At 42.0% G+C, this 27,587-nt stretch overlaps 1 protein-coding gene across 1 annotated transcript in view; it reads right to left on the bottom strand.

Annotated features, from left to right (window-relative positions):
• Positions 1–1,966: 1,966 nt before the first annotated feature.
• LOC126295239 (zinc finger protein 492-like) overlaps positions 1,967–27,587 on the bottom strand; it is an 88,192-nt gene continuing 62,571 nt past the window's right edge. The window contains exon 7 of the mRNA XM_049987589.1: positions 1,967–4,454. Within this exon, the coding sequence (XP_049843546.1) occupies positions 2,555–4,454 (1,900 nt within the window). The 3' untranslated portion in view covers positions 1,967–2,554. The remainder of the gene's footprint in view (positions 4,455–27,587) is intronic.

Raw genomic sequence — 27,587 nt, 5'->3', positions numbered from 1 at the left:
GACACCTGTTGGCAACAGAAGACATCATGACAGCTGCAGACTATGTGACATTTATTGCAACTGCATGGATTCCTTCAGACTGGTGTGCTCTCCCATAGTGGAGGCATCTTTCAGCAGGATAATTGTCCATGTCACATGTGCATGGCCTGAGTAGCATGGTAACTAACACTGGTGTCTTGACCATACCATTTAGCTAATCTGAATGTGTGGAATACAACTGGTGCAACATACACCCAAAATATGTAAATGATGTGTCAAGTCCAAATCATGTAGAATTGCCAAAGTACTGTATTCCAAAGGTGGACAAACATGCTATTAAGCACGTTCTTATATTTGTTATGTTTACTAATGCAGGATTAGTACCAACAGAACATAAATGTACACACTATTAATGACACACCAAGTCTCTTGAGAAAACATATCTGAGTAAAATAATTGTTATAATCATGTTTCTCCAGTATTGAGATTACTAACCTCACTGAAGCCAGTGCCATGAATATATTTTTACTGTCACTGTTTCTAAAATACAGAGTTACAAGAGCTATATGATGACTTTGTTTGGAATATTAAGCAGAAAGTCATCACATTTAATTGGCCTTATACTGAATATTGCAAGATACTTATAATTACTGACAAATGTAAGGATTTATCACAATTCACAATCTTCTTGTCACAAGATCAATAGGAAAAAGCAGCAGTGCTAATGACAAAAACACATTTGATTCATGTTTCCTGAGTATTTGGTAATACCATTGCTTGGTATCTGAAGCTACAGATATGAATTTTTTGTCATATTATCTGTTAGCACTCTATAGTACACATCATTACAAGTTCTTTCACAATTCTACCAGATTTTAAAATTATTACACCGAAAGTACAATTTATTGTCCCCTGGTATATACATTATTTTATAGGCCTTGAGGGCACCAACCATGAAAACCTACACTTCTGGAAATGGAAAAAAGAACACATTGACACCGGTGTGTCAGACCCACCATACTTGCTCCGAACACTGCGAGAGGGCTGTACAAGCAATGATAACACGCACGGCACAGCGGACACACCAGGAAGCGGGGTGTTGGCCGTCGAATGGCGCTAGCTGCGCAGAATTTGTGCACCGCCGCCGTCAGTGTCAGCCAGTTTGCGGCGGCATACGGAGCTCCATCGCAGTCTTTAACACTGGTAGCACGCCGCGACAGCGTGGACGTGAACCGTATGTGCAGTTGATGGGCTTTGAGCGAGGGCGTATAGTGGGCATGCGGGAGGCCGGGTGGACGTACCGCCGAATTGCTCAACACGTGGGGCGTGAGGTCTCCATAGTACATCGATGTTGTCGCCAGTGGTCGGCGGAAGGTGCACGTGCCCGTCGGCCTGGGACCGGACCACAGCGACGCACGGATGCACGCCAAGACCGTAGGATCCTACGCAGTGCCGTAGGGGACCGCACCGCCACTTCCCAGCAAATTAGGGACACTGTTGCGCCTGGGATATTGGCGAGGACCATTCGCAACCATCTCCATGAAGCTGGGCTACGGTCCTGCACACCGTTAGGCCGTCTTCCGCTCGTGCCCCAACATCGTGCAGCCCGCCTCCAGTGGTGTCGCGACAGGCGTGAATGGAGGGATGAATGGAGACGTGTCGTCTTCAGTAATGAGAGTCGCTTCTGCCTTGGTGCCAATGATGGTCGTATGCGTGTTTGGCGCCGTGCAGGTGAGCGCCACAATGAGGACTGCATACGACCGAGGCACACAGGGCCAACACCCGGCATCATGGTGTGGGGAGCGATCTCCTACACTGGCCATACACCTCTGGTGATCGTCGAGGGGACACTGAATAGTGCACGGTACATCCAAACCGTCATCGAACCCATCGTTCTACCTTTCCTAGACCGGCAAGGGAACTTGCTGTTCCAACAGGACAATGCACGTCCGCATGTATCCCGTGCCACCCAACGTGCTCTAGAAGGTGTAAGTCAACTACCCTGGCCAGCAAGATCTCCGGATCTGTCCCTCATTGAGCATGTTTGGGACTGGATGAAGCGTCGTCTCAAGCGGTCTGCACGTCCAGCACGAACGCTGGTCCAACTGAGGCGCCAGGTGGAAATGGCATGGCAAGCCGTTCCACAGGACTACATCCAACATCTCTACGATCCTCTCCATGGGAGAATAGCAGCCTGCATTGCTGCGAAAGGTGGATATACACTGTACTAGTGCCGACATTGTGCTTGCTCTGTTGCCTGTGCCTGTGGTTCTGTCAGTGTGATCATGTGATGTATCTGACCCCAGGAATGTGTCAATAATGTTTCCCCTTCCTGGGACAATGAATTCACAGTGTTCTTATTTCAATTTCCAGGAGTGTATTTGCGTAATCTAACAAATACTTACATTTTCTTTCTGATGTGAAGAAATGCATGTGTCTTGAGAGTATCCAAGTAAGTGAAACTTTTGTCACAGATACCACACTTGTGAGGTCCACTACCAGTGTGTTCAAATGCATGTGTCTTGAGATCACCTGATGTAGCAAAAGATTCCCCACAGATCTTACATTTGTGAGGTTACTTTCCAGTGTGAATTAATGAGTGTTTCTTGAGATTATGTAGCACAGTAAAAGATTTCCCACAAATCTCGCACATGTAAGGTTTCTTTCCAGTGTGGATTAATGTATGTACCTTCAGATAGCATGACAACGCAAAAGCTTTCCCGCACATCTCACATTTGTGAGGTTTCTTTCCAGTGTGAATTAAAACATGATTTTTAAGATAGCCTGACGCAGCAAAAGATTTCCCACAAATCTCACATTTGTGAGGTTTCTCTCCAGTGTGAATTAATAAATGTCTGTTAAGATTGGCTGATATAGTAAAAGACTTCTCACAAATCTCACATTTGTGAGGTTTATTTCCAGTGTGAATTAATTTGTGTATCTTGCGATGCTTTGCAGTAGCAAAAGATTTCCCACAAATGTCACATTTGTGAGGTTTATTTCCAGTGTGAATTAATGTGTGTATCTTGAGATAATTTACCCTAGCAAAAGATTTCCCACAAATCTCACATTTGTATGGTTTCTTTCCAGTGTGAATTAATGTGTGTTCCTTCAGATACCTTGAAAACGCAAAAGCTTTCCCACACATCTGACATTTGTGAGGTTTCTCTCCTTCGTGAATTAGTAAATGTTTGTTACGATTGCCTAATATAGTAAAAGATTTCCCACAAATCTCACATTTGTGAGGTTTCTTTCCAGTGTGAGTTAACATATGTAACTTGTGATTATCTGCCCTAGCAAAAGATTTCCCACAAACCTCACATTTGTGCGGTAGCTTTTCAGTGTGAATTACTACGTGTTTCTTGAGATAGCCTGACACAGTGAAACATTTCCCACAAATATCACATGTGTGCGGTTTCTTTCCAGTGTGAATTAATGTGTGTTTGTAAAGATACGCTGACGTAGTAAAAGATTTCCCACAAATCTCACATTTGTGAGTTTCATTTCCAGTGTGAATTAATGTATGTGTCTTGAGATAATCTGCCCTAGCAAAAGATTTCCCACAAATCTCACATTTGTGCGGGTTGTTTCCAGTGTGAATTAAATCGTGATTCTTGAGATCACCTGACACTGTAAAAGATTTCCCACAAATCTCACATTTGTGAGGTTTCTTTCCGGTGTGAATTAATGTGTGAGCCTTTAAATAAAGTGACTGGGGAAACCACTTCTCACAAATATCACATTTGTGAAGTCTTTTCCCAGTATGAATGGAAACATGTCTCTCGAGATCACCTGACCTAGCAAACAATTTGCCACAAATACCACATCTGTCGGTTCTGTTTGCAGTAAGTAGATCAGCCTGGGTACTGACATTAACAGCTATAGACAAAGTTCCATAATTACTTGTTTTCTCTCTATCATTTGTCTTATGTGTGTTACATATGTCATTAGAGGGCTTTTTTGAATCTTTCCAAGCTTCCTTACACGAAGACTGCTCATTGTGTTCTGTGACAGAAACTTCTAACTCGCTATCCAACAAGGTAGTGGTTTGATGCTCATCACTATGTCCATATTTTTCATGACTGTCAGCACTTAAAACTTGACAATACTCATTCATTCTCATATGTTTTTTCAAGCTAACATCACTGTGAAATACCTCACCACACCGCTTACAAACATACGAAGGTGGTTGCATTCCATCCATGTGCATGAACACATGCATTATGAGTCTGTATTTTGAAGAAAAGCTCTGTTGGCAGAAATTACAGCTATATACATCTAATTCCTTTTCCCTCGTACTACAGTCATATTGGGTGGCAACTGAGCATTCCTTATCAATGGCCACATCTTCTGTATTGGTACTGAACCCATGTGTTGACTTCTCCGTGTCTATCACCAACTCATCCTGGACCAGTCTATGGTGACAAGTTTCTTCACATGATATGCTGCAACTCCCACCAGCAGTCTGAGTAAATCTGAAGAGTGAGGAGGATAATGTTAAATATTGAGATATACAACAAAGAAACAATATTTGAGTGACCATAAATCCAGTACTATAGGCCACAAGTCATAAAAGTGCATAAGAATTGACATATTCAGTAACTGTTACTGTTTTAAAATTATAATATTCTCGCAGAAGTAAAGAACTGTTGAGGTAAAAGAGGTTTAAAACGAAAATAACCAGAGGAAATTCAATAATGATTATTCTGAGTCACTGCCAATATGATCTGTAATTTTCAGATTAGAACTAAAATACTTCACTTTCACGTGTTACAATCGTTATAAAATACAGTGCTATAAGTCAATAGTCTACAACAATTTATGAAATGTATCAAAAAATGAATCAGTTACATGTTTTAATTCCAAATTTTTAAGTTGAAGGTATTTCAGATTTATTTAAGAGAAATAATTTCTACATGTTCCTCTTCCATTATGTTAGCTCTGTAAGTGCATTCTCCTTGTTTTGCCAACACTTTCACCTCTAGAAATGGTAAATTTATTTCACCTGGTAAACTATTTTTTTGTTTGATTCCAAATAAATCAATTACTAGTGCAAGCATCAATATTTTCATTCGTTATCTACAATGGATGTTGATCAGCTGGACAATGACTGTTCATGAACAAGGCTCAATGTGACATCAATCAAGGGAATAAATTTGCACACTGTTGAATGAATGTGAACAACACAATTGCATATTGTTTTAATCTAAAACTGTTTTTGGCACTGCAACTTATGTGAAGCCTTCCACAAATGGAAATATTGTCTGAACAGATGGAAATGGTTGCAAATTTTCCAGTACACTTGCTGTGAGCCTTGTTGAAAATTTTTACATCTTCCCAACATCTAGTCTCCTGGCATTGCAGAACATTGTTGACTGAAGGACATACACATAAATGGTCACATCATCACCCATTAAATACTTAAGGGTAACACTACATACTGTGTGGCAGTGATAACAGCTGATGCATGAGCTACACCTGTAGTATCTGAGTTTCATTATTATACATGCAGTTAAACCCTTCCCCACAGAAAAAAAACTAATGCTTTTCAGGTCCCCAGCATGTACGTAGCTGGATATGGAAGATTACAAACTACTGAAGGTGTGTAGGCTCCAGAGTTTTCTTTTGTTCTGACTGTACCTTTTCACTTTTTTGCATTGTGTTGAGTCTATAGTTTTGTTTGGCATGATTTGGATCATACGATTTTTTTAAATGTAACTGGTATCATGGTGTGTCAGATTCTAGAAGTTGACAACTGAATCACTAAATATTGCAACTTTTATAACTCAATAATTTACAACTTGTATTTTCATACTCATGTAAGTGAAGTAACTGAACACTAATAATGATAAAACACATCAGAAAAATATGCAAATAAGATTTCAAACAAATACTTTTCTGTTTGTCAAATTACTAGAAATAAAACTTACAATTAAAATTTTACAATATGCCAGTCAACCATAAACCAACCAGAATAAGAAACAGAATTTCTGGAAAGCTTTAGCAATAAATAAATTTTGAGGTTTTTATTTATCAGTTGTTTTAGAGACCACCATGTAAGCATTGTGTAGATACTGGGTGCTTGTGTCATATCCGTAATCTTTACTGCACAGCATTTCGTGTGGCAGGTACATTGATAAACTATTGATCTACGTCTACACGATTACTCTGTTATTCACAATAAAGTGCCTCACAGATGGTTCAATGAAGCACTTTCAAACTCACTCTCTACCATTCCACCGTCGAACGGCGCTCAGGAAAAACTAGCACTTGAATTTTTCTGTGTGAGCCCTGATTTCTCTTGTTTTATCCTGATGATCATTTCTCCCTATGTAAGTGGGTGCCAACAGAATGTCGTATAGACCCTCTATACAAGGTATTACAAAAAGGTATGGCCAAACTTTCAGGAAACATTCCTCAGACACAAATAAAGAAAAAATGTTATTTGGACATGTGTCCAGAAACGCTTAATTTCCATGTTAGAGCTCATTTTAGTTTCGTCAGTATGCACTGTACTTCCTCGATTCACCGCCAGTTGCCCCAGTTGAAGGAAGGCAATGTTGACTTCGGCGCTTGTGTTGACGTGCGACTCGTTGCTCTACAGTACTAGCATCAAGCACATCAGTACGTAGCATCAACACGTTAGTGTTCATAATAAACGTGGTTTTGCAGTCAGTGCAATGTTTACCAATGCAGATTTGCCAGATGCCCATTTGATGTATGGATTAGCACGGGGCAATAGCCGTGGCGTGGTACGTTTGTATCGAGAGAGATTTCCAGAACGAAGGTGTCCCAACAGAAAGACGTTTGAAGCAATGAATCGGCGTCTTAGGGAGCACGGAAAATTCCAGCCTATGACTCGCGACTGAGGAAGACCTAGAACAATGAGGAGAATGGATGAGGTAATTCTTTGTGCGGGTGACGTTAACTCTAATGTCAGCATCAGAGACGTTGCTGCTGTACAAGGTAATGTTGACCACGTCACTGAATGGAGAGTGCTACGGAAGAACCAGTTGTTTCCGTACCACATACAGCGTGTGCAGGCACTATAAGCAGCTGATTGGTCTCCACGGGTACACTTCTTCTGCGAATGGTTCATCCAACAATGTGTCAATCCTCATTTCAGTGCAAATGTTCTCTTTACGGATGAGGCTTCATTTCAACGTGATCAAATTGTAAATTTTCACAATCAACGTGTGGGCTGACGAGAATCCGCACACAGTTGTGCAATCACTTCATCAACACAGATTTTCTGTGAACATTTGGGCAGGCATTGTTGGTGATGTCTTGATTGGGCCCCATGTTCTTCCATCTACGCTCAATGGAGCACGTTATCATGATTTCATACGGGATACTCTACCTGAGCTGCTAGAACATGTGCCTTTACAAGTATGACACAACATGTAGTTCATGTACGATGGAGCTCTTGCACATTTCATTTGAAGTGTTTGTGCACTTCTGAACAAAAGCTTGGGTGAGCGATGGATTGGTAGAGGCAGACCAATTCCATGGCTTCCACGCTCTCCTGACCTCAACCCTCTTGACTTTCATTTATAGGGGCATTTGAAAGCTCCTGTCTACGCAACCCCGGTACCAAATGTAGAGACTCTTCATGCTCATATTGTGGACGGCTGTGATACAATACGCCATTCTCCAGGGATACATCAGCACATCAGGGATTCCATGTGACGGAGGGTGGATGCATGTATCCTCACTAACGGAGGACATTTTGAACATTTCCTGTTACAAACTGTTTGAAGTCACGCTGGTATGTTCTGTTGCTGTGTGTTTCCATTCCATGATTAATGTGATTTGAAGAGAAGTAATAAAATGAGCTCTAACATGGAAAGTAGGCGTTTCCAGACATATGTCCACATAACATATTCTTTCATTATGTGTGAGGAATGTTCCCTGAAAATTTGGCTGTACCTTTTTGTAACACCCTGTATACTCCTTCCACCTTTCTGCTTTCCCCTCTTTGCTTACGACTGGGTTTCCATCTGAGCTCTTGATATTCATGCAAGTGGCTCTCTTTTCTCCAAAAGTCTCTCTAATTTTCCTGTAGGTAGTATCTATCTTACCCCTCGTGAGATAACCCTTTACAGCCTTACATTTGTCCCTGATTACCCATTTTGCACTTCCTGTCAATCTCATTTTTGAGACGTTTGTATTCCTTTTTGCCTGCTTCATTTACTGCATTTTAATATTTTCTCCTTTCATCAATTAAACTCAATATTTCTTCTGTTACCCAAGGATTTCTACCAGCCCTCGTCTTTTTACTTACTTGATCCTCAGCTGCCTTCACTATTTCATTCCTCAAAGCTTACTATTCTTCTTCTTCTTCTTCTTCTACTGTATTTCTTTTCCTCATTCGTGACAATTGTTCCCCTATCCTCTCCCTGAAACTCTGTACGACCTCTGATTTAGTCTGTTTATCGAGGTCCCATCTCCTTAAATTCTTATAGCAGTTTCTTCAGTTTTAATATACAGTTCATAACCAATAGATTGTGGTCAGAGTCCACATCTGCCCCTGGAAATGCTTTACAATTTAAAACCTAGTTCCTAAATCTCTGTCTTACCATTATATAATCTATCTGATCCCTTCTGCTATCTCCAGGATACTTCCATGTGTACAACCTTCTTTTATGATTCATTAAGACAACAACAACAACAACTAAGTGTTAGCTATGATTAAGTAATGCTCTGTGCAAAATTCTACCAGACGAATTCCTATTTCATTTCTTACCCCCCATCCATATTCACCTACTATGTTTCCTTCTCTCCCTTTTTCTCTACCCACAATATTATCTATGTGATCGTTCGAATTTAGGTTATTTGTAACCCATAAGTATTTAGTTCAATTTACAGCCTTCAGTTATGTGTAACTTATAGTGTAATCGTAATTTAGCACACTTCTTTTAGGACTCATGTGAGTAACTTCATACTTTCCCTTATTCAGGGTCAATTGCCACTTTTTGCACCATACAGGTATCTTATCTAAATCATTTTGTAAGTCGTTTTCATCATGTGATGACTTTACAAGACGGTAAATGACAGAATCATCTGCAAACAATTTAAGACAGCTACCCAGATTGTCTGCTATGTTGTTAATATAGATCAGGAACAATAGCGGGGAATGCCGGATATTACTTGTTTTACTCAATGACTTTCCATCAATTAGTACGAACTGTGACCTTTATGACAAGAAATCACGAATCCAGTCGCACAACTGAGGCGATACTCCATAGGCACACAGTTTGGTTAGAAGACGCCTGTGAGGAACAGTGTCGAAAGCCTTCTGTAAATCTAAAAATATGGGATCAATTTGACATTCCTTGTGGATAACCCTTATTACTTCAGAGTATAAAGAGTCAGCTATGTCTCACAAGAACGATATTTTCTGAAACTATGCTGACTGTGTCAATAAATCGTTTTCTTCAAGGTACTTCATAATGTTTGAATACAGTGTATGTTCCAAAACCCTACTGAAAAACGACGTTAGTGATATAGGCCTATAATTAAGTGAATTACTCATACTCCCTTTAAGGGTATTTGAGTAACTTGAGCAATTTTCCAGTCTTTAGGCACGGATCTTTCGGTGAGCGAGTTGTCGTATATTATTGCTAAATATGGAGCTATTTCATCAGCATACTCAGAGGAACCGGACTGGTATACAGTCTGGATCGGAGGCTTTGCCATTATTAAGTGATTTAAGCTGCTTTGTTACTCCGAGGATATCTACTTCTATGTTTCTCATCTTGGCAGTTGTTCTTGATTGGAATTCAGAAATATTTACTTCGTCTTCTTTAGTGAAGGAGTTTCGGAAAACCGTGTTTAATAAATCTGCTTTAGTGGCACTATCTTCAGGGACTTCACCGTTGTATTGCGTGTTGCCACTGGTGTGCCTTATGTATGACCAGAATCTCTCTTGGTTTTCTGCCAGATTTCGAGACAGAATTTCGTTGTGGAAATTATCGAAAGCATCTCGCATTGAAGTACGCGCCATATTTCGAACTTCTGTAAAACTCTGCCAATCTTGAGGATTTTGGGCTCTTTTAAATTTGGCATGGTTTTTTCGTTGCTTCTGCAACAACGATCTGACCCACCTAGTGTACCATGGGGGATGAGTGCCATCACTTATTAATTTATGTGGTATTTATCTCTCAATTGCTGTCGATATGATCTCTTTGAAAACATACCACAACTTTTCTACACTTACATGATCAGATTGGAAGGAGAAGACTGTCTCTTAAGAGGGCGTTAAGAGCATTTCTATCAGCTTTTTTTTTTAAATAGATATACTTTGCGCTTCTTTTTGATGGTTGCAGTGATGATGGAAGTGCACATGTATTTTATCGACACACATACTACAGCTTGGACAGTAACACTGCTGATGGTTTATACCACATTTGTTAAAAATTTTGGCATGATAACTGTTACCTCTATTTTATTCCTTCCTTTGTTCTCTCAACTTCCCAACCAAAGGGCTGTCATTACGAACAAAAACAGTTTCTTACATTCGATTTATCTACACCAGTACTCCTCTACCCAGCAACTATTTGGGTTGGGGGATCAATGGGACTTCACAACCTTTACTCAGTAGCAAAGTGCCACTACAGGCTAATATTACAATGGGGGTCGCCATTCCCAAAATCGTCACCCCCCCGTTCCAGGACATAATTAGTGAATTAGTGTACCCCAACTGTATTCATCCAGTGTAATCCATGGGAAAATGCAAATGTCTGCAAGTTGTGTAACTGAGGTGAAATGTGGGGACCAGCCTGCTATTCACCTAGAAGGGTGTAGAAAACCACCTAAAAACTACATCCAGCCTGGCCAGCACACTGGCACTTCGTCGTTAATCTGCCAGGTGGATTCGATCCGGGGTCAGCACGCCTGCTCAAATCTAGGAAGCAGTTTGTTAGTGCTCTCGGCTACCCTGGTGGGTCGTTTCTTACATCACTGTGAAACTATTACATCTGGTTCCACCTACTAAGGAAAGATTGTCAGTGCACTTGATTCCAGGGTTGGAGACTGTTGTGAATACAAGCAAGCCTATTAAATCTTATCTCAGAAACATTAATATCATGCAAAGAAGGTATGTTCTTTTGAACGTTTTTATATTATCAAGATTTTGTTTCATCACTGTTGAATATCTAAAATATCTTCAGGGAAAAAGTACACCTGATTTCTAGTTCAATGTCTCGATTCCTGCCCCACGCATTACCACTAAGTCACAGGGCAGGAATCTGCAAAGCAATGTTATATTGTCTAGCATAAACATTGCTTGGATTGTGCATGTCTCCATTTGACTTTCCCCTACAATAAAAGAAGGAGTCATGGTGATATGAGTATGTCCTCTGTTATCATTTTCACAACGACGACGACGACGACGACGACGACCACCACCACCACCACCACCACCACCACCACCACCACCAAGCCATTTTCTGAATTTGTATCACCAATTTCCATCATTTAATCTTAATGAATATTAGTGTCATCCACAAATTCATAAATCATTTGCCTAAATATACGTTGAAGTACAGTTCTCTTACTCTCAGAAGTCATGTATGATGATGATTGGTTTGTGGGTCATCAGTCCCATTTTTTTTTTTTTACACAGTCCAATGTAGCCACTGTCACGAATGATGATGATCAAATGATGAGGACAATGCAAACACCCAGTCATTAGGCAGAGAAGGTCCCCAACCCAGACAGGAATCGAACCCAGGATCCCATGATCCAGAAGCAGCAATGTTAGCTACTAGATCACGAGCTGTGGACAGAACTCATGGAGAATAAGAAGTCCGAGCTGACTGGTTTGAATGGTCAGGGAGACATGGGGCACACTGCATATTGTAAGAGACACTGACAGAGGTCACCATAATTATTGCACTGTAATAACAATGAACGCAAGCTGTTGATAAAAACCCCTGCTGAGTGGCAATCATAGAACGAGTGCGGTATCTGCTAGACGTCATAGCAACTTTATTAGGAATTTACTGAGCGTTAAATTGTCTGAAAAGCACCCTGTTTTCATAACAAGAAATCTATTCATGGTGTTTTAACTGATTTTAATTAAACTTAGAGTGCTCTGGGTGCTGCAGTGTGGGCTCTATACTTTGCAGGATGCTGTAACATTGTAGGATGTATATTAACTGGTCTCCTCAACGATCATGCTGAAAAATTTTTCACTTTCGGCCACCAGGTGAAAATATGGCGCTGTAAGCAGTGAGAATGAGATATCAGGCAGGAAAAGAGAAGAACGATCAGACAAATGATAATGGTGGTTCTGGTACCTTTGCTAGGGTATGATCATAAGTTACATATTCAAAATGGTCTACTGCCTTTGCAGCTTGATGTATCCATGACATAACGTAATTAATAGTTGTCTACATCATATACAGTGTAAGCAGATTGACTGTCATCATATGACAGCTTACTGATCAGGGGTGTCTGGATACATCCCCAATAAATCTTTCACATATCCCAACATCCACATGTCACATGAATTTATATCAGAGGATCTCGAAGGCCACATATCTTGAAACTGCCGAGATACGACGCAGATGATACTGAAATTTACATGAAACCAATGACATACCATCAAAATAATGGTACACGTTTTCATGAAATGCTGGAATCACGTTGCATAACAAAATTCAGATGTCACTGTACTCCTAAGAGGTGCGTGACTTGTCATTATCTTCTAGGAATACTGACTGAAAATGAAGGGGGCTTGTGAAATCACACCACACTATCACATAAGCTGGGAGCAGTGGATGTTCCTGCACAAGATTTGGGAGGAAAACACCCATATTTGACAGTTCTGTGCATTCACAGCCACATGCAGTGCAAAATATGCCTTGTCCATCCAAAGAATATTCCCCAGCCAAAATTCGCTCATTTCCATGTGAGCCAAAAATGAAGGCAAAATGAAAGTGTTGTAGCCTAACTTGGGGCTTCTTTAGCAGCACATTCAGAGCCTTCTAGAGATACTAGTGTAAAATGTGTCACCAAATATTTTTAACTGTTGACGGGGGGTGAGGCAGTCAGAGCTGGCATGTGCGTGGAGGGAGGGTGGGTGGGTGGGTGGGTGGGTGGGTGGATGGGGGAGGTAGGTAGGGAGGGTGTGTGTGTGTGTGTGTGTGTGTGTGTGTGTGTGTGTGTGTGTGTGAGAGAGAGAGAGAGAGAGAGAGAGAGAGAGAGAGAGAGAGAGAGAGAGAGAGAGAGACTGTGAGAACGCCACTAGCATTTACTGCAGAATTTGAGGCTTCTGCTGCATGATTAGCTATAGCTAAAAGCAACTTCAACAACCGCTATGGCAATCTGCTGCACCACCCAATTCACTTACTTCTTCAAATTCCTTGATTGTATTCTTCAACACAGTTATTGACATGGGGCCTAATCACAGCCATTTATTTCAATGATATTCCTGCAATGCAGTGCTGCTGTTCTGATAAAACAGCTGTACCAACTGTGCACAGCATTTCTTCTCAATAGGTACTTCATTTCATATGAAAGAGATACCTTCTTAACTGAGTGTATATACAAACAAGAAAAAAAATCCTGATTTCTCAGCTAGAAATGCGCTTCCTAAGGTGAAAAACTTTTTATTGGGTGGAAGTACATTTTTCTATGTTAAAAGATGGTATCGTTTCCACAGGAGCTATAAACCTTATCAATCCGTTGAATGGTTATGGATTTATAAGCCAGTATAGAACTTTCTGGCAGTTTAGCAATCTCAACCTACCTGCAGATACGGGCTTGGAAGATACATGGGAGACAGAGCGAGGAGGGTGGGAAAGTTAAAGAGAAAACAGGAAATGAACTAGTGCCTGCAGTGCACAGGATGGAAAGGAGATATGGGAGGGGAGGGGGGAAGGAGAGGGATAAGAAGACCCTTGTGCCTCCTCCCTGTGCTTCTGCTACTTGTAGATGTAGCAGCTCCTGTTTGAAGTGCCCTCGGCTCTGCATGCACAGGACCAAGACTTCAGTACAGTTCAAATGCATATTCACTGTTATAAGCATAAGCATCCAGCCATGAACACCTCCACTCCCATGGCCAGCGCTCCAACTATCATGCAGCACACTTTGCCCCGTGCACCTCTCATCTCTGAGCCCATTATGTCGTATAACGTTACTGCAATTAACATGTATGAAGTGTTGCATATGTTTGAACTGTTTAAAATACCTGTCCATACAAGAAACGTTTAAAAACTGGTCTACCTGTAACTCTCATTATGTTTTATTACTATTGTTTCAGGAGGAGGTTCTTCTTTCTTTTGAACCATCTATGCACAGCACTCTCAGCATTTGCATCTTGACAATGACTGATTAAGACATCAACTGTACACATTAAAAACAAAAAAGAAATCTCACTGCTAAGCATTAGATTTTCTATATTCAGTTAATTAACTTTTTGTCCATGGTACACTGTAACGGGAGTGCTGATGATGAAGATATTGACGCAATTTGCTGTTGTTGCTATGGTATTCCAGAAAATGTAACGAGAACAGTGTCAGTAAATATGTGACGAGCAAGTGGCTCTGAGACAATTATCAGCCACACCACCTAAACGTCCTAAGCCCACAAGCATATATATATGATGACGATGATGCCTGTTGATTTATATCTACATGATAACTCTGCAATTCGCGATTAAGGGCCTGGCAGATGGGCATCAAACCATAATTTTTAATTTACTTCTCTTGTATTCCACTCTCACTGCGTGCAGGGTTACATACACTCCTGGAAATGGAAAAAAGAACATATTGACACCGGTGTGTCAGACCCACCATACTTGCTCCGGACACTGCGAGAGGGCTGTACAAGCAATGATCACATGCACGGCACAGCGGACACACCAGGAACCGCGGTGTTGGCCGTCGAATGGCGCTAGCTGCGCAGAATTTGTGCACCGCCGCCGTCAGTGTGAGCCAGTTTGCCGTGGCATACAGAGCTTCATCGCAGTCTTTAACACTGGTAGCATGCCATGACAGCGTGGACGTGAACCGTATGTGCAACTGACGGACTTTGAGCGAGGGCGTTTAGTGAGCATGCGGCAGGCCGGGTGGACGTACCGCCGAATTGCTCAACAAGTGGGGCGTGAGGTCTCCACAGTACATCGATGTTGTCGCCAGTGGTCGGCGGAAGGTGCACGTGCCCGTCGACCTGGGACCGGACCGCAGCGACGCAAGGATGCACGCCAAGACCGTAGGATCCTACGCAGTGCCGTAGGGGACCACACCGCCACTTCCCAGCAAATTAAGGACACTGTTGCTCCTGGGGTATCGGCGAGGACCATTCGCAACCGTCTCCATGAAGCTGGGCTACGGTCCCGCACACCGTTAGGCCGTCTTCCGCTCACGCCCCAACATCGTGCAGCCCGCCTCCAGTGGTGTCGCGACAGGCGTGAATGGAGGGACGTATGGAGACGTGTCGTCTTCAGCGATGAGAGTCGCTTCTGCCTTGGTGCCAATGATGGTCGTATGCGTGTTTGGCGCCGTGCAGGTGAGTGCCACAATCAGGACTGCATACGACCGAGGCACACAGAGCCAACACCCGGCATCATGGTGTGGGGAGCGATCTCCCACACTGGCCGTACACCTCTGGTGATCGTCGAGGGGACACTGAATAGTGAACGGTGCATCCAAACCGTCATCGAACCCATCGTTCTACCATTCCTAGACCAGCAAGGGAACTTGCTGTTCCAACAGGACAATGCACGTCCGCATGTATCCCGTGCCACCCAACGTGCTCTAGAAGGTGTAAATCAACTACCCTGGCCAGCAAGATCTCCGGATGTGTCCCCCATTGAGCATGTTTGGGACTGGATAAAGCGTCGTCTCACGCGGTCTGCATGTCCAGCACGAACGCTGGTCCAACTGAGGCGCCATGTGGAAATGGCATGGCAAGCTGTTCCACAGGACTACATCCAGCATCTCTACGATCGTCTCCATGGGAGAATAGCAGCCTGCATTGCTGCAAAAGGTGGATATACACTGTACTAGTGCCGACATTGTGCATGCTCTGTTGCCTGTGTCTATGTGCCTGTGGTTCTGTAAGTGTGATCATGTGATGTATCTGACCCCAGGAATGTGTCAATAAAGTTTCCCCTTCCTGGGACAATGAATTCACGGTGTTCTTATTTCAATTTCCAGGAGTGTACTTATAGTCTGCCCCACGTGACATATGTTGGTGCCCTCTATGTACACTATATAAACGGGAAATCCATGGCCTGGCAGCCATTGTTTACTCATCTCCGAAGATGTTGGCTGCAGTAGGCAATGAAACGTCAGGAAGAGGTAGTTTTACAGACAGACCATGACATCTCAGATCAAAACTTTTAACTGATCGCTACGCTTACTACTTCACAGGAGCTATCTACTTAAATTTCACTACAACGTAAACTACTTCGAATAGCAATGCACACTACACCATCAAATGTATTTCATCTATTATTTGTGAACATGCTTAGGTCTCTTAAAAAATTTCAGCTGAAATTATTTAAATACCTATAACGATTTGAGATTCAGTGCTTTCTGTTAGCGCTTTGGGCCCTCGTTCTATTCTAATACAACTATGACAATTTACAGCTACGATACTTAATGTGTTGTATCTACCCTCTTTCAGTGTTCTACTTGCAGCCTTTGGAACTGAAGCACTTTCTGCACTTATCTGAGACCCTCTAATTTTTTAAAAAAAGCCCAGTCCCCTCTACACATCCGCATTCTCATGGAACTGCTTCCTTTGTGTAGTTGACTCCTGAGCCATTTAGCTGAATCCGTGAATCCACTACCTTCTGACACAAGTTGGGGAATCTGCAACCTACACAGCTGCAGAACTGTGTGGGAATCTGATTCAGACTTCACTCCACTCTGTATAAAAGAACCACCTTCAGTTCTGCCCATGATGCTTCAGATGGTGAGCTCTGCCTTCATCTGGCAATCTTTACTAGCCAGTCACCTGAAACCTGAGAGAACCTCTTCCAATCCAATGTGGCACATATTGACAGCACCAACGCGAGCCACCACCTACTGCTGGCTATTCCATGTCTTTCATGGCATCCAGAAGCACCCATTTCTTACCTGTAAAAAGTCCTCCCAGTATGCACATTGGATTCCTTCCCCTCCTATACAGTCGTTTCTCTGAATGGTGCCATTACACACCTAACACCGGAGCTTCCAATCACCAGTAATACTATCCTCTGTCCTGTCTTGCACACTGAGAGGCTTTCTCTGGAACATGGCAAGCGACTTCATCTGGCTCATGGATTTCATCAGCCATAGACAGAAATCAAATTGTTCATCAGACGAACTGAGCAGGCTCTCCGATCAGCAACATGGAAATTCTTTCACTGCCACCCAAACGCTGGAATGACTTCCCACTCGACCACAAGTGAGAGGTTCAAATGGCTCTGAGCACTATGGGACTTAACATCTATGGTCATCACTCCCCTAGAACTTAGAACTACTTAAACCTAACTAACCAACGACGGCACACAACACCCAGTCATCACGAGGCAGATAAAATCCCTGACCCCACCGTTATTCGAACCCAGAAATCCGGGAGCGGGAAGCAAGAACGCTACCGCACAACCACGAGCTGTGGACCAAGTGAGAGGTCAATCTCAGTATGGGCAGTACCCAAGGTGACCGCAGCCGTGGACTAATTGGTGGACAACACTACCTGGAGCTGTGAGCGAAGAATCACCAACTTCATTCACATCTGAACACAGCAATTACTGTATCTGTCCATACCAGAGTTGGCATGGTAAATAAGCAGACATATACGAAGTATAGGAGTTGAATGTAAGGAACACAGTCAATATTTAAAATAAGTCGCTTCTTATGAAAACATGTCAGCTCACAGTACTCTGTGTACTACTGCTGGTACTATGAGAGCTTCCACTGGATTGGGCGATCTAAGTGCTGCAAGTAACACAAAACAAAGGAGTGATGCATTTCAGCCAGTGGTTCTATGGACCACACAGTTCATAAAGCTTATAAATGTGTCTGATAAATACACACATGTGCACAAAATACGGGATTTGAAGCTAAATAACAATAATAACACTAACAATAATAATACCATTACAACTATAATAGTAGTAGATGTCGCGAAAATATACTTACAGCAATTGATAAATAATTTGCTCACTTGTGACAAACATCAAAGGATAAAGACGTCACGTCATGCATCAAAAGTGCCCATTGTGAGCCATTTTATGTATCAATGCTGACGAACAAAAAATGAGCAAATAAGATTCTAACGAACCCTATATGCTTTCCTTCCAACAAAGGTGAAGTCGTTGCATCAAGAGGCATCTGGTGTCAACATAATGCTGTTCCATCAAATCTACTGTTTGAATACCAGTGGGTATAAGCATGTTACTGCAGTGTAATATCGAATATGGAGTTCTAGTTAGTGGAATTTCTTGAAAACCATCGATTTAGTGATGACAAAGTAATATTCGCTTTGCATCAATGACACTGACAATGCAATGTCACAAAGCAGATGTCAGCCTTGTTCCACAGAAAAGTTTGTTCTCCCCTACTGTTACCAGGTGATCGTACCATCTCTGTAGAGGATAGAGTTGGTACTGTTAAAATATTTAACAACAGAGGGAGCACAGATCTACAGGAGTTGATTTTTAACATTTTAATGAAATGTGGTACAGGATGAGCTTGAGTGTTGGCAAAGATGGCAGTCACATATTCTACAAGTAATTTACTGTCGGTAGCTTGCCAAAATTTCCACTCATTGGAAACTACCATAGCTCGACTCCATGATGCATTCTGTGCATTGATGGAAGTGGAAATGTATGAATCATCAGTACCAGATGTGGGCACTGAATTACGATCTAATTTAAGTTTGTTTATATACCCAGCTGTAAGCAAGTGTTTATAAAACCCCTCCATTTAAATGTAAATAAACAGTTACACCATAACCAAGTGGACGAAACAATCTCACCACAAGGGTTTTTAAATGACTGGTCCTGCAGTGATGAAGGTAGAAACCTGAAGAACGAGACGAATGGACCATTACTTCCTGATATTAGAGGTGCTTTGGTTATTGGGGTTTCATGCTGCAGAAAACAATTACTTTTTACTCTGTTGAAATATCCTGTGGGAGTCCACTTAGAGTATGTATACATTTTTCAAAAATTCTGTTTCAATCAAAACATCAGCTACTGTAGGAGATTTAGCATGGAGTTAAGGTACTAACATACTAAACTGCCAGCAAAAGCAGTGATATTCCACTACCTGAAAACGTAAAACCAAACAGCATATTCATTTTTGGCAACATCTCTGTGGAAAATCAGGATATCCGCCGACATTTCTGCTTTGCTCGCCTTATGGAAGTGAATATAATTTATTCGAGTGAGACATACTTAAGCATACCAAAGCTGTTGGTCTGGGATACACCAACCTTATAACAATCGAACAGGACAATCTGAATTTAAAGCATATTTTCCAAGTAGATGTAGGAACTGACATGGCACTCAATGAATTCATTATATGTGAGGATTGCTGCAGTAACTCTCAGTATAGCTTGCTGGTTACAGATGAAACTACTAAACTGAATGAGAGTCAAAACTTCAAAATGATTCTTCAAAAAGGCAATGCACCAAAACGCACCTGTCAGTATATTGTACACTATGTACAAATTTACACATGTGTTGCACATTCATTCAGAGGATGCAAAGCACGTGCGTTTGACAAAAAAATGGAGGTAATCAACACTAAAGTAATGGAACTGAATGTCTTGTCAAGGAAGGTGCTATGAATGCTGAGGTGTTGATTGCTCAAATTCAGCAATATGACCCGTGTGTCAACGAGAAAATTGAAGGAGTCAATGTAAAACTAACGCATATGTGGAACAAGAATGTGATAGCTAAGGCACTTCATGCCCATCACCACCGACTGTCTCAGAATATACGTAAGTTGTAAACTGTCTCAAAAATGGATTAGTATGCAGCAGCATGTTGTCAATGAAGTGTAATGTTAAAACTGGGGTGTGGAAGACGATTTGACAGAAGTTACTTTCGTGAAAGTTAGGTCAACTGCAACGAGACCAGTGTCCTTCAGCAACATTTAAGCCAGTAACTGACAGGCTGAAAGAGCTGTCATGGACTATGGATGAAACGAGAAACAGGAGGAGGAGGAGGAAGAGGAGGAGGAGGGCTGAGTTAAGAAAGAATATATGGGGTCATCAGGGCAAAACCGTATTTGTTAGGTAAGCACTCAATACGTTTAACGAAGAAGGCAATAAGAATTGGGAACAAGGAATTTGAAAGACTGCCTAGACTGTTACAGTTAATAATTTTGAAAATGTCGACTGTTAAAAATATACCCTGAAACTATAAAAACATGTGGTTCAATATCACATACGACCAAAGCATGTGAAACCCCAAAAGGATGAATGGAAGTCTCAGAGCGACAAATACAGGATTTTAACTGAACCAGCATTAGCAGCTCCCCCTAGTGCAGGTAAAATAGTCGAAGTTTTAGCCTGAAAGACCAAACAGTCTACGTCTAGAATATATAAATTATGGTAACTAAATGGAATCATGGATCGATTACGACTGTTTACAACTTTAGCTGGTGAAGAGATTGTAGATCACAATTATTATCAATCTTACCTGAGCTACGAAAATTATGCATCATCGAGTAAGTGTGGAGAGAGTTGTTCATGAGCTTTACAGACCTGCATGCAGAATATATCTGATAATATGAGGAATGGATTATGCATGGCAGGCTGATCTCTTGGATATGCAAAACTACTTACAATCAAATAATGGCGTCAAGTATGTTCTCGCAGTCACGGACACAGTCCAATTTCGTTTGGTCCTTACCTTTGAATGTAAAGACAGGGAAGGAGGTTTGAGAGGTTTCTGAACAGTTGTTGCAGACAGGACTAAATCGACTGTCCATCAACCTTGAAGACATATGATGGAAGTGAATTTTACGATAGACATTTCAAAGCAGAATTCGAATTAAGTGGGATAAACCACTACTCAACATTCTCATATTTGGAAACCAGTATTGCCAAATGGTTCAACTGGACCATCAAAAATGGAATGTGGAAGCAATTTAATCTTCAATGTATGTGCAAATGGCTGAACATACAGCCAAAAATCATTGACGAGTATAATCGCACTATTCACCATTAAGAGCAAACCTATTGAAGTCACAAAGGAATTATAGGAAAGCTTTGAACCCATTATGATCCTCATAGAGAGGGTCATATGATGTCAAAGGAACAGGGCATTGATGAAATGGCTCAGTTTCTCATCAAAGCTCAACAGCTGGGTGAACACCCACAATTTGCTATGTAATTCGAAAAGCAAAGCTGAAACCATGCAGTAGTGTGACATGAGTGCTACGAAACGTATCAACAAACTTGGAGGTAGTATTCTCGAGAATCTGCCATCAGAAGCGTATATCTCTGGATACAATTTCTGTGGAGCTGGAACAAAATTAAAATAGCACCTAGCTTATGGTGACAAGGGCTTTAATGCATTGGACATTGTATACAAAGTGAACATCATTGCCTACACTAGACAAAGATCACCATATTGCAGAGCAAATATTCATTGATAAGGCTACACAGGTATGTCAAACAACAGATATTCATGCAGCACAAGCTATTTCTGAATATGTAGTTGATAAGGCAATGTTTGCTCGAACTTAAATTGGGTACTGGACTAACCTTCAAGCATTACTGAATTCAGTTCACTGTATACTAAAGAAGGAGAAAAACCTATAATGGCCCACAGCAATGACACTGGGAAAAAAGGATTAATAACACAGATCTGGTTAAACTCGTCAGCAAACTTAAAATCACTAGATTTTACAGCGTGTTTATAAAGTATACATTGCCTAAGACAATGTGGAAATCCAAGAAACATGGAACTGTCAATTTAGAAGTTGTTTGGGGTATAGAGCTCTTGGTGATTTATGGCCACCTGAAGAACTGTGTTGTCACTTCACCAATAGGAACCAGCTGATGTACAATGTTCGACGCTACCATGACTTCAGTTCATATCTCTGAGGATATTTCAGCATGATATTTTTCCTGAAAATTGCATAAAAACAAGCAGTATTCAAGTCTTCACGTCATTTGAATCTGCGATGTAATTATGTTCACTCTAATACTAATTGGTTTAAATTGAAAGCAAACTACTTTCCTCCAATATATGTTTAGAGGTTAGCGATGTACAGCATTGACTGGCTGGAAACATACGAAAGCATAGGTAACGTAACTGAATTAATAATAAATTGCATTTAGAGAATTGGGAAGTTGTGTCAATACCTCTTGGCACTTGCAACACCGACAATTCATATGTACACTAGAAACGTTTTGTTAAGGGATTTGAGGTATGAGGTGAAGGCAAACGTTGGTGGTGGTGGTTAGTGTTTAACGTACTGTCGACAACATAGTCATTAGAGATGGAGCGCAAGCTCGGGTTAGGGAAGGATTGGGAAGGAAATCGGCCATGTCCTTTCAAAGCAACCATTCTGGAATTTGCCTGAAACGATTTAGAGAAATCACGGAAAACCTAAATCAGGATGGCCGGAGACGGGATTGAACCGTCGTCCTCCCGAATTCGAGTCCAGTGTGCTAACCACTGCGCCACCTCGCTCGGTAAGGCAAACGTTAATATGTTTAAGTCAAAGATAGAAACAAAACACATTGCGGACTTCAGTCACAAATATTTAATAGGATCACTACTAGGTTTCTCAGAGGGACAAGTGATGGTGCATAATACTGATAAAATTTTTGAGTTACCAACTGGTGAACCAACTGCCAGTCAGTAAAATTCGTGTAGAGTGTAATATAGTAATTAATTTTGTACCTTGACGACAGATTAGTCCATATTATTTATGCATTTTTTCCTATAGCGAGTCTTGCTTATAAAAGTGAAAAAAATGACGTCCACAATGAATATGGGCTGCTACATGAAGCCAAGGTGGTGAAGGGTTCACAACCATCAGGAAAATGGCAGGTACTGTGAAGTTAAGCTGCAAAGCAGAAGCCAAAAGTAAACTCCACGAATGGCATGACCCAAACTAGAAGGCAAGGGAGTCATGGAATAAGAAGAGTGGTCAGGCATGAAAGAGAAACGGCATGCCTATCCACTGAGGAGGACATCTTGCCAGTATGACTAGTTCTTCAGCATCTTCTGCATAGACTCTCAGCCGTGCTCGCATAAAAGCCAACAGTGGTGAAACATATTCCATGATGGTGGAGTGTGTTAAGACAGCAAATGATGAACAGAAGTGCAGAGGAATGAACTAAACACCCACAGTCTAGTTATGAATGGGCATGGCATTTAAAAAAAATGGAGGAGGGTGGTCTGATCCACTCCCCTGGAAGTAACACTTAGGAGATGTAGGACATTGAGGAACTGGGTACCATGTACAGCCAGGTAAGAATACATGGGAGGACCAAGTAAGTTTCCTGTCAGATATTAGCGGAAGAACGAAAGGTGCAAGATGTGAAGGTGGTGTAAGAAACTTATTACGCAGCCAAATATTCATACAAAACGTTTTGGCAGTGGAAAAGTGAAAGCCACTGTCCATGCTTGACGAGAAAAGAAGATAGGAACGACGCTGAAGACGCCACAAAAGGAGACACGTTTGTGTGGAACTGTAACAGAGTGTAAAATCCTTGGCGAAAATGGAGCTGAGACGCCTGTTGGCTGATTACATAATGTGGTTACTTGGGATAGCAAAGGCAATGATACCCAGGACGAGCATTCAGGCAACCCGTTTTCGTCGATAAATGTGTTGACAAGTCAAACCATATAAACCTTGAGACAACTTTGTCTTTCAAAACTTCCTCTAGTAAATGGGGCAGACAGCTTCTAAAGCCCCACTACAGAGGATACCAGCCCTCTAGCAGATGTGTCAGGACGATGGCTCAAAATGTGGAGTGCATATCTCTGCAAGCGAATCATATCGCTGCATAACTCAGTCCACCAGAGACCAGGACACACTACAGTGAACTTGAAGTGCACAGTATGGAACATTCTTCGGCGATAAGGATAACATTTGGAAGATACTTTACGTGGTCATCACAGCTGTGTAAAGGCCTTAGGGTGTCAAAGTTAGCGTAAGGAGGGCTATGCATGAAGTGTTCAGTGAATTCGAAAGTAAAATTCTATGTACCGATTTGACAGAAACCCCTGGGAAGTTCTGGTCTTACGTTAATTCAGTAAGTGCATCGAAAAAGCATATCCTGACACTTTGGGATGATGATGGCATTGAAACAGAGGATGACACACGTAAAGCTGAAATACTAAACACCTTTCTCTAAAGCTGTTTTACAGACGAAGACCGCACTGCAGTTCCTTCTCTAAATCCTCGCACGAACGAAAGTATAGCTGACATCAAAATAAAGTGTCCAAGGAATAGAAAAGCAACTGAATACACTCAACGGAGGAAAGTCCACTGGACCGTACAGAATACCAATTCTATTTTACGCAGAGTACATGAAAGAAATTGCCCCCCTTCTAACAGCCTTGTACAGCAAGTCTCTAGAGGAACGGAAGGTTCCAAACGATTGGAAAAGAGCACAGGTAGCCCCAGTTTTCAAGAAGGGTCGTCGAGCAGAAGCGCAAAACTATAGGCCTATATCTCTCTGACATCGATCTCTTCTAGAATTTTAGAACATGCTTTTATGTAAAATTTGAAATTTTCCCGGCGAATCAATTGTTCAAATAGATTTCGGGCTTGCAGCCGGTCGTCGTAAACTTCTTCGCACGATATTTCGGCTGGACAACTGCCAGCCATCTTCAGGTGAGCCGAACGAGGACTGACGAAGACGTTCTCCGTTCCGTCTTATATAGTGCGCTGATAGTACTGCCGCGCATGCGTTGCAGTCGCGGAGACAGAAGGAGCACACCGCCCAGCAAAAGCGCCCTCGCTGGTGGAACTGCGAAACTCAGGTGCCGTCGTTATTGTCACTGGCCGCAGGTATCGATGTCTTCTGGCGTCTTCGTCTCAAGAGAATTTCTGTGATGACGGGATTCCATGCATTATTTAATTGGTAACCACTGTCCCGGTTCATTAAAATTCCAGCAATGCATATTTCAACGGATTCTTTAATAATGGAGTCCCAAAAAGTTGTTGCTGTGGCCAAAATCGAAGTTTTGTCGTACTCCATTGAATGTCCGTTAGAAATACAATGTTCCGCAACTGCAGATTTACTGGGTTGCAGTAGACGAGTGCAACGTTGATGTTCTGTACAACGCTCTTCCACAATACGTGTTGTCTGTCCTATATAGCCCATACCACATTGACACTGTATTTTGTAAATTCCCGTCTTCCGCAGCAACAGATCATCCTTCACCGAACCCAGCAAATCTGAAATCTTAGAAGGCGGACGAAAAACAACTTTCAGATGGAAAGTATTTAGAATCCTTGCTATTTTATAAAAAGATATTACCAACAAAGGGAAGAAAAGCTAGAGACTTTGCTGGCGCACTCTCTTCTTTATCCACTTCCCGGTTCCTGGCTCTAGTTGCGAAGGCCCTGTTAATTTGCCGGGTCGAATAACCATTGTCCCTGAACACCGTTCTTAAATGTGCAAGTTCGTAAGGCAAATTCTCTGCATCCGACACCGTGTGTGCCCTGTGCACAAGGGTTTTAAGTACACTCATGGTTTGGGATGGGTGATGGCAACTGGAAGAATGCAGGTACAAATCAGTTTGAGTCGGCTTACGGTAAACAGTGTCACTCTTCCGTTTAACCAGAACATCCAGGAATAGAAGGACACCATCTTTCTCTAGTTCCATGGTAAATCGAATATTCTGATGGATGGAGTTAAGATGATGAAAAAACTCCATTAACTTTTCTTCTCCATGGGGCCAGACTATGAAAGTATCATCGATGTACCTCCAAAAAACAGTTGGTTTATAAACCACTGGATGAGGTATTGAATATATTATTGCTTCCCCCTACTTATACCTCCCGAGGAGATCACGAATGTAGAATTAGAGAGATTCAAGCGCGCACGGAGGCTTTCCGGCAGTCCTTCCTGCGAGCCATACGTGACTGGAACAGGACAGGGAGATAATGACAGTGGCACGTAAAGTGCCCACCGCCACACACCGTTAAGTGGCTTGAGGAGTATAATGTAGATGTAGAAATTTGCCAATTGGATTTGCACTCAGGTGGGGAAGGAGTCAGCGCATGGATAGCACACAGGAAGTGATCACTTGAGTATGTGTCAGAGGGAATGGGTCATTCCAGGTTGATACAGCGCGCGCTGCTATCCTGTGATCTTGTTTAGAGCGCGCGCTATTATCGATTATAGTTCGCTGTTCTAGTGCGGGTGGCGCTCCGGTGGTGATTTGCTATATGTCGCTGGCGTGTGTTCGTAGTGGCTGGCGGAAAGTGAGAGGGTAATCGGGTTCTGGATATTGCACATAATGTGAAGTTTGCTCTGCCTGACCTGCTGGTGACTAGTGCTAAGGTGGTTGTACCTCGCAATATGAGCAGAGTGGTCTGGGGCGGATCAATTCGCCATTGTGCTGGCCATGTGGAGGTGATTAATTGGCGTCGGAGTACTTGTTCTGCCTGCCTGTCCGATGTGGAGGTCCGGTGGGGTCCTGTGATACTCTGGCCCGAAGACAACTAGTTGCTAAATTTTGGAGTCGTCTGCCAGGTTAGGGTGAGCTCGGTTGGCTCGTCAGATTTTCTGCTGGAAGCTCCAGCTGTAGTTTCTGAACTTCATTCTGATGTGGGACGGCGTAATTGGAAGTTTATGCTGTGTGTGTGTGTGTGTGTGTGTGTGTGTGTGTGTGTGTGTGTGTGTGTGTGTGTGTGTGTGAGGCACATTACGATATTCATTGGTACTAATTTATTTGCTCAACTGGAGTATCTTCTGTTTATACCACTGAGTGGGTCGTTACCCACCCGGTCTGCTCAGCGTAACCTTTGGTGGTGCCTGTATGTTCCTTTTTGAAGGAATTCATGTAGGTGGTTGCTGTTACCTGCCCGGAGTTGCGTTCATGTATGGTATATTTGGCATTTGACGTGTTAGGTAAAGTCTGCCTAAGGAAGGCGGTTTGGACAGTATATGCATAGTGAATTACTTCTGCTTAATATATATGGTCTTCTGTGACCTGAACAACACGATCTCTTCAATTTGGTTTGTGCCACAGCATTATTATTAACTTGGTGGAATAGTCGCGTTTGGTGTTGTTATGGCACTTCTAAGACTGTGGTTTGTCTATTCATGTGTGCTTCGCTTTTATTGTTTTGTTTATTAAGATTTGTGTGTCTTGTCTTCTGGCACATGTTAAGAGCACTTGAGTTTACGACGCTGTGGTTATCATGTGCTATCGGGATGTTATATTGTTATTTCATTTTTGAATTTTATCTTGTGTTGATATTATCTGTCGAGTGTTACAGAACATAACCAAGGTGTATAAGTGATGGGCAGTTGTGGGTGCCATGTCAGGGGGCTCTCACCACTTATTTCGGGGATCGTTTTTTGTTGGACGGCTCTGAAGTGTGAGAGCTCGGTCATCTGTGATTGTGATGAGAGTTGCCCTTGCCCTTTGGTTGTATCAAATTGTTATTTTGTTA

The sequence above is a fragment of the Schistocerca gregaria genome, chromosome 11 (genome assembly GCF_023897955.1).
Source record: "Schistocerca gregaria isolate iqSchGreg1 chromosome 11, iqSchGreg1.2, whole genome shotgun sequence".
Classification (NCBI taxonomy): Eukaryota; Metazoa; Arthropoda; class Insecta; order Orthoptera; family Acrididae; genus Schistocerca; species Schistocerca gregaria.
This window is presented reverse-complemented; position numbering and strand designations above follow the sequence as displayed.